Here is a 9254-nt window from a genome sequence, read left to right as displayed (position 1 = left end):
ATGTTCGTCACATGATCGTCTGCTCGTCACATGAGGGTCACATGATCGTCTGCTCGTCACATGAGGGTCACATGATCGTCTGCTCGTCACATGATCGTCACATGATCGTCTGCTCGTCACATGATCGTCACATGATCGTCTGCTCGTCACATGATCGTCTGCTCGTCACATGTTCGTCACATGAGGGTCACATGATCGTCTGCTCCTCACATGTTCGTCACATGAGGGTCACATGATCGTCACATGATCGTCTGCTCGTCACATGAGGGTCACATGATCGTCTGCTCGTCACATGAGGGTCACATGATCGTCTGCTCGTCACATGTCCGTCACATGATCGTCTGCTCGTCACATGTTCGTCACATGAGGGTCACATGATCGTCTACTCGTCACATGATCGTCTGCTCGTCACATGTTCGTCACATGATCGTCTGCTCGTCACATGTCCGTCACATGATCGTCTGCTCGTCACATGTTCGTCACATGAGGGTCACATGATCGTCTGCTCGTCACATGTTCGTCACATGATCGTCTGCTCGTCACATGTTCGTCACATGATCGTCTGCCCGTCACATGAGGGTCACATGATCGTCTGCTCGTCACATGAGGGTCACATGATCGTCTGCTCGTCACATGATCGTCACATGATCGTCTGCTCGTCACATGATCGTCACATGATCGTCTGCTCGTCACATGATCGTCACATGATCGTCTGCTCGTCACATGTTCGTCACATGAGGGTCACATGATCGTCACATGATCGTCTGCTCCTCACATGTTCGTCACATGAGGGTCACATGATCGTCACATGATCGTCTGCTCGTCACATGAGGGTCACATGATCGTCTGCTCGTCACATGTTCGTCACATGATCGTCTGCTCCTCACATGTTCGTCACATGATCGTCTGCTCCTCACATGTTCGTCACATGAGGGTCACATGATCGTCACATGATCGTCTGCTCGTCACATGTTCGTCACATGATCGTCTGCTCGTCACATGTTCGTCACATGATCGTCTGCTCGTCACATGTTCGTCACATGATCGTCTGCTCCTCACATGTTCGTCACATGATCGTCTGCTCGTCACATGTTCGTCACATGAGGGTCACATGATCGTCACATGATCGTCTGCTCGTCACATGTTCGTCACATGATCGTCTGCTCGTCACATGTTCGTCACATGATCGTCTGCTCGTCACATGAGGGTCACATGTTCGTCACATGATCCTCACATGTTCGTCACATGTTCGTCACATGATCGTCAAATGATCGTCTGCTCGTCACATGATCGTCTGCTCGTCACATGAGGGTCACATGTTCGTCACATGTTTGTCACATGATCGTCAAATGATCGTCTGCTCGTCACATGTTCGCCTGCTCGTCACATGAGGGTCACATGTTCGTCACATGATCGTCTGCTCGTCACATGTTCGTCACATGAGGGTCACATGATCGTCACATGTTCGTCACATGAGGGTCACATGTTCGTCACATGTTCGTCTGCTCGTCACATGATGGTCACATGATGGTCACATGATCGTCTGCTAGTCACATGTTCGTCACATGATCGTCTGCTCGTCACATGATGGTCACATGATGGTCACATGATCGTCTGCTCGTCACATGATCGTCTGCTCGTCACATGATCGTCACATGTTCGTCACATGATCGTCACATGATCGTCTGCTCGTCACATGATCGTCACATGATGGTCACATGATCGTCTGCTCGTCACATGATGGTCACATGATCGTCTGCTCGTCACATGATGGTCACATGATCGTCTGCTCGTCACATGATGGTCACATGATCGTCTGCTCGTCACATGATGGTCACATGATCGTCTGCTCGTCACATGATGGTCACATGATCGTCTGCTCGTCACATGATCGTCACATGATCGTCTGCTCGTCACATGAGGGTCACATGATGGTCTGAGAGTTTGATCTGTGCTCTGTTGGTTGTGTCTGGAGACTATTATACTGAAATAAAAACAGATTTAATTTATTATTGTAATTCAACTATTTAAGTCTGAGTGTGAAATAAATTCATGTATTTTTAAATAATATTGTTATTCAATTAAAAAAAAAGACAAATTCAATCTTTGAATAAAGAAATTATTTAATTCAGAAAAAATGTTTTTTGTTTCTTGAAACAAGATTTTTGTGAACAAACACTAACAAGACTTTAATGACGTTAAATAAATACAAATGTAAATAAAGATGAAGTGAGTCTGAGGTCGTTTGTCGTGTTTGTTGTGTTTGTCATGATTGTTGTGTTTGTCATGATTGTTGTGTTTGTCATGATTGTTGTTTGTTGTGTTTGTCATGATTGTTGTTTGTTGTGTTTGTCATGATTGTTGTTTGTTGTGTTTGTCATGATTGTTGTTTGTTGTGTTTGTCATGATTGTTGTGTTTGTCATGATTGTTGTTTGTTGTGTTTGTCATGATTGTTTGTTGTGTTTGTCATGATTGTTGTGTTTGTCATGATTGTTGTTTGTTGTGTTTGTCATGATTGTTGTGTTTGTCATGATTGTTGTTTGTTGTGTTTGTCATGATTGTTGTTTGTTGTGTTTGTCATGATTGTTGTGTTTGTCATGATTGTTGTGTTTGTCATGATTGTTGTTTGTTGTGTTTGTCAAGATTGTTGTTTGTTGTGTTTGTCATGATTGTTGTTTGTTGTGTTTGTCATGATTGTTGTGTTTGTCATGATTGTTGTTTGTTGTGTTTGTCATGATTGTTGTGTTTGTCATGATTGTTGTGTTTGTTAGGATTGTTGTTTGTTGTGTTTGTCATGATTGTTGTTTGTTGTGTTTGTGATGATTGTTTTTTGTTGTGTTAGTCATGATTGTTTTTTGTTGTGTTTGTCAGGATTGTTGTTTGTCACGATTGTTAGTTGTTGTGTTTTTCATGATTGTTGTGTTTTTCATGATTGTTGTTTGTTGTGTTTTTCATGATTGTTGTTTGTTGTGTTTTTCATGATTGTTGTTTGTTGTGTTTGTCATGATTGTTGTTTGTTGTGTTTTTCATGATTGTTGTGTTTGTCATGATTGTTGTGTTTGTCATGATTGTTGTTTGTTGTGTTTGTCATGATTGTTGTTTGTTGTGTTTTTCATGATTGTTGTTTGTTGTGTTTGTCATGATTGTTGTTTGTTGTGTTTGTCATGATTGTTGTTTGTTGTGTTTGTCATGATTGTTGTGTTTGTCATGATTGTTGTTTGTTGTGTTTGTCATGATTGTTGTTTGTTGTGTTTGTCATGATTGTTGTGTTTTTCATGATTGTTGTGTTTGTCATGATTGTTGTTTTTCCTGATTCTTGTTTGTTGTGTTTGTTTGTCTGGACCAACCGTCTGTGAGAGGTCAGAGGTCAGCGACAGCCGCACTCCGTGGCCACCATGTCAGGTTTGATTGACAGGGTGGTGCCCTCGGCGCTGAGGTCGACGACCTGCAGGGGCTGGTAGGCGACGGGGACGCAGCAGGGCGGACGCTCTCGCGGGTCGTGGTTCTGGACGTGCGAGTGCAGCAGCACGGCGTGGTTCTTGGTGTTGCTCATGGGGAAGGAGCAGGAGCCTCTGCAGTTGTGGATGTCGGCGCTGTTGGGTCCGACCACGTGTCGGTCCAGAGACACCACCAGACTCTTCAGGCCACACAGGCCGGACTGACTGTCCGGGTCGGCCCGGGTCACCCTCAGAACTCCATCCAGGTCCGGAGACACTGACCCGAGAGCCTTGAGCAGCAGCAGAGCACAGAACTGTCGTCCTCCTGAGAAGAGATTGACATGTGATTGACAGGTGATTGACAGGTGATTGACAGGTGATTGACAGGTGACTGACAGAGACCCACACACATATATACACAAACACACACAAATAAACCAACACACACACACACATAAACAGAAATAAACACACACACACACACACACACACACACACACACAAACAGAAATAAACACACACACACACACACACATAAACACACACACACACACACGAACACACAGACAGACACACACACACACATAAACAGAAATAAACACACACACAGACATAAACACACACACACACACACACATGAACACACAGACAGACACACACACACATAAACAGAAATAAACACACACACACAAACAGAAATAAACACACACACACACATGAACACACAGACAGACACACACACACACACACACACACACACATAAACAGAAATAAACACACACACAGACATAAACACACACACACACACACATGAACACACAGACACACACACACATAAACAGAAATAAACACACACACACAAACAGAAATAAACACACACACACACATGAACACACAAACAGAAATAAACACACACACACACACACACATAAACACATGAACAGACAGACACACATAAACAGAAATAAACACACACACACACACATGAACACACAGACAGACACACACAAACAGAAATAAACACACACACACGCACACATAAACACACACACACACACACACATGAACACACACACACACACATGAACACACAGACAGACACACACAAACAGAAATAAACACACACACACGCACACATAAACACACACACACACACACACATGAACACACACACACACACACACACACACACACACACACACACACACACACACACACACACACACACCTGGCACTGGATCCGTGAACACCGTCAGCTCCACTAATCTGCTGAGCCTCCTGACGACCTTGTGACCTTCCTGCGCCTCCTTCAGCGTCTTCATGCTGCGCCTCACGCTCTGCTGCAGACGCTCCTGCAGCTCCTGCAGCAGAGCGGGTTGAAGGTTCAACGCCTGCCGCTCAGGGACGCCGGAGAAGGAGAAGAGGGTGGGAGTGGACGAGTTGATGAGCTGAGCCAGAAGACTCTCGCTGGACGACAGGCCCAGAGGGAGGGGGGGGAGGCTCTGCAGGGCGGGGGGGGCGGGCGAGGCGGGGGGGGGCGGGGCTCGTCCGTCGTCCAGGAAACGCCTCAGCGAGCACAGGAAGGAGAGAGTCTGGGAAGAGCTGATGTCACTTCCTGTTCCTGCTCCGCCAGACAGCAGCCGACGAGGGGTCACGCTGAGGTCAGCGCCTGACAAGAGTCGCTTGATGGCGTCTCCTGTCCACGAACACATGTGTTGATGTTACTTTGTTCTTGTTGTTATATAACACTTGTGTTGATGTTACTTTGTTCTTGTTGTTATATAACACACTTGTGTTGACGTTACTTTGTTCTTGTTGTTGTATAACACTTGTGTTGATGTTACTTTGTTCTTGTTGTTATATAACACACTTGTGTTGATGTTACTTTGTTCTTGTTGTTATATAACACTTGTGTTGATGTTACTTTGTTCTTGTTGTTATATAACACTTGTGTTGATGTTACTTTGTTCTTGTTGTTATATAACACTTGTGTTGATGTTACTTTGTTCTTGTTGTTATATAACACTTGTGTTGATGTTACTTTGTTCTTGTTGTTATATAACACTTGTGTTGATGTTACTTTGTTCTTGCTGTTATATAACACTTGTGTTGATGTTACTTTGTTCTTGTTGTTATATAACACTTGTGTTGATGTTACTTTGTTCTTGTTGTTATATAACACACTTGTTGATGTTACTTTGTTCTTGTTGTTATATAACACTTGTGTTGATGTTACTTTGTTCTTGTTGTTATATAACACACTTGTTGATGTTACTTTGTTCTTGTTGTTATATAACACACTTGTTGATGTTACTTTGTTCTTGTTGTTATATAACACTTGTGTTGATGTTACTTTGTTCTTGTTGTTATATAACACACTTGTTGATGTTACTTTGTTCTTGTTGTTATATAACACACTTGTTGATGTTACTTTGTTCTTGTTGTTATATAACACTTGTGTTGATGTTACTTTGTTCTTGTTGTTATATAACACACTTGTTGATGTTACTTTGTTCTTGTTGTTATATAACACACTTGTTGATGTTACTTTGTTCTTGTTGTTATATAACACACTTGTTGATGTTACTTTGTTCTTGTTGTTATATAACACACTTGTTGATGTTACGTTGTTCTTGTTGTTATATAACACTTGTGTTGATGTTACTTTGTTCTTGTTGTTATATAACACTTGTGTTGATGTTACTTTGTTCTTGCTGTTATATAACACTTGTGTTGACGTTACTTTGTTCTTGTTGTTATATAACACACTTGTTGATGTTACTTTGTTCTTGTTGTTATATAACACACTTGTTGATGTTACTTTGTTCTTGTTGTTATATAACACACTTGTTGATGTTACTTTGTTCTTGTTGTTATATAACACTTGTGTTGATGTTACTTTGTTCTTGTTGTTATATAACACTTGTGTTGATGTTACTTTGTTCTTGTTGTTATATAACACTTGTGTTGATGTTACTTTGTTCTTGTTGTTATATAACACACTTGTTGATGTTACGTTGTTCTTGTTGTTATATAACACTTGTGTTGATGTTACTTTGTTCTTGTTGTTATATAACACACTTGTTGATGTTACGTTGTTCTTGTTGTTATATAACACTTGTGTTGATGTTACTTTGTTCTTGTTGTTATATAACACTTGTGTTGATGTTACTTTGTTCTTGCTGTTATATAACACTTGTGTTGACGTTACTTTGTTCTTGTTGTTATATAACACACTTGTTGATGTTACTTTGTTCTTGTTGTTATATAACACACTTGTTGATGTTACTTTGTTCTTGTTGTTATATAACACACTTGTTGATGTTACTTTGTTCTTGTTGTTATATAACACACTTGTTGATGTTACTTTGTTCTTGTTGTTATATAACACTTGTGTTGATGTTACTTTGTTCTTGTTGTTATATAACACTTGTGTTGATGTTACTTTGTTCTTGTTGTTATATAACACTTGTGTTGATGTTACTTTGTTCTTGTTGTTATATAACACACTTGTTGATGTTACGTTGTTCTTGTTGTTATATAACACTTGTGTTGATGTTACTTTGTTCTTGTTGTTATATAACACACTTGTTGATGTTACTTTGTTCTTGTTGTTATATAACACACTTGTTGATGTTACTTTGTTCTTGTTGTTATATAACACACTTGTTGACGTTACTTTGTTCTTGTTGTTATATAACACACTTGTTGACGTTACTTTGTTCTTATAAGTTATATAACACTTGTGTTGACGTTACTTTGTTCTTGTTGTTATATAACACACTTGTTGACGTTACTTTGTTCTTGTTGTTATATAACACACTTGTTGACGTTACTTTGTTCTTATAAGTTATATAACACACTTGTTGATGTTACTTTGTTCTTGTTGTTATATAACACACTTGTTGACGTTACTTTGTTCTTGTTGTTATATAACACACTTGTTGACGTTACTTTGTTCTTATAAGTTATATTACACTTGTGTTGACGTTACTTTGTTCTTGTTGGTTATATAACACACATGTTGACGTTACTTTATTCTTATTCTGACATGTGACTGACACGTACGAACAAAGGGACGACGACGAAGAAGAATCGTGTGAATTTAATGAGTTTACGTTACTTTGTTCTTATTCTCATTTACACGAGTTCTTTAAATCTTTCTTTTCTCTCTTTGTTAGAACGTGTTCAAAGTGAACTATTAGTTCAATATAATTAAATTATGAAGTTTTTATTTTAAATGATTATTAATAGAACATTTGTTGAAGAACTTTTATTGTCAATAATTTGTCTGAAAATAGAAAAACATGTTCAAATAAAACTTTATTGACATATTTTGTCAGAAGTTTAATGATTGATTTACAATCAAGTGTCAAGTTTATAATATAAACAATATTTTTTGAAATTTAACAATCTTTGAATCTTTTGATTTTTCTTTATTTACTCGATTTAACACATAAAATAATATCAAACTATTCTTATAAAGTTTTTATTTTACACATTGGTTTTTTAAAGTAAAACAAATGTATTTCTTTTATTAACAACTTATTCTCATCATTCAACGAGTCAATGAACTTTTAAATAAAGATGAAATTAAACTTTTCATTGAGAAATATTTTGTTTTCATTTACGATTTATGTGAACAAAGTGTAAATAACATGTAATTATATCAAATAAAATTAATATTTTGTTATTTTTCATTATTTTCTTCGTTTTCAATTGAAATATTATCAAAATAGTTCCATAGTTTTTGTTGAGTCAAAACAAACATTAAGATGAAATCAAACTTTAATTTTATTACAATTTGAACTTATTGTCGTTTTGCTTCATTGACAATAGAAAATGATAAAGTTTGAGTAAAAATACTTTAATAAATAAATGTAATAAATCATTTCTAACAGGATTTAATTTTGAAAATTCAATATATCATCACATTTGTCTTTATGTACACATTTATATTTCTTTCAGAACAGATGAAAAACATTTATGGTTCATTTGACTCACGGTCTTCAGCCGGGACGACCACGGAGACACGGGACACGTGTGGAGACGACACGTGTGGAGACGACACGTGTGGAGACGACACGTGTGAAGACGACACATGTGGAGACGACACATGTGAAGACGACACATGTGGAGACGACACATGTGGAGACGACACGTGTGGAGACGACACATGTGAAGACGACACGTGTGAAGACGACACGTGTGGAGACGACACATGTGAAGACGACACGTGTGAAGACGACACATGTGGAGACGACACATGTGAAGACGACACATGTGAAGACGACACATGTGGAGACGACACATGTGAAGACGACACATGTGGAGACGACACATGTGGAGACGACACATGTGAAGACGACACATGTGGAGACGACACATGTGGAGACGACACATGTGAAGACGACACGTGTGGAGACGACACATGTGAAGACGACACATGTGAAGACGACACATGTGGAGACGACACATGTGAAGACGACACGTGTGAAGACGACACATGTGAAGACGACACATGTGTCGTCTCCACATGTGAAGACGTGTCCAGCAGCAGCAGCAGGAAGCGAGTCTGCTCCGAGAGACACAGGACCTGAGGACGAGCGTCAGGGTCAGAGACGGCGCTTGCCTTTGATTGACAGGCGGGGGGCACCTGCGTGGGGGGCTGCAGGGACGCGCCGCTGAAGGTCAGGCGCTCCAGCTGTGAGGGGGCGGAGCTCTGCAGCTCCAGCAGCAGCGCTGAGCCGGAGAGGTTAAAGGTCAGCGTGAGCGCCCCCTGCTGCTCCGCCAGCGTCACTGAGGAAGACAGAAGA

The 9254-nt window shown here is 40.0% G+C and overlaps 1 protein-coding gene across 2 annotated transcripts in view; it reads right to left on the bottom strand.

Annotated features, from left to right (window-relative positions):
* Positions 1 to 2103: 2103 nt before the first annotated feature.
* Positions 2104 to 9254, bottom strand: part of amh (anti-Mullerian hormone) — a 34037-nt gene continuing 26886 nt past the window's right edge. For both annotated transcript variants that reach the window (XM_087783184.1, XM_087783185.1), the window contains exons 5-8: positions 9095 to 9237; positions 8443 to 9034; positions 4667 to 5134; positions 2104 to 3763 (exon numbers count right to left, since the gene is read on the bottom strand). In XM_087783184.1, coding sequence (XP_087639310.1) covers positions 3369 to 3763; positions 4667 to 5134; positions 8443 to 9034; positions 9095 to 9237 — 1598 coding nt within the window. In that variant the 3' untranslated portion in view covers positions 2104 to 3368. The remainder of the gene's footprint in view (positions 3764 to 4666; positions 5135 to 8442; positions 9035 to 9094; positions 9238 to 9254) is intronic.

The sequence above is a fragment of the Callionymus lyra genome, chromosome 2, assembly GCF_982586985.1.
Source record: "Callionymus lyra chromosome 2, fCalLyr1.hap1.1, whole genome shotgun sequence".
Taxonomy (NCBI): Eukaryota; Metazoa; Chordata; class Actinopteri; order Syngnathiformes; family Callionymidae; genus Callionymus; species Callionymus lyra.
This window is presented reverse-complemented; position numbering and strand designations above follow the sequence as displayed.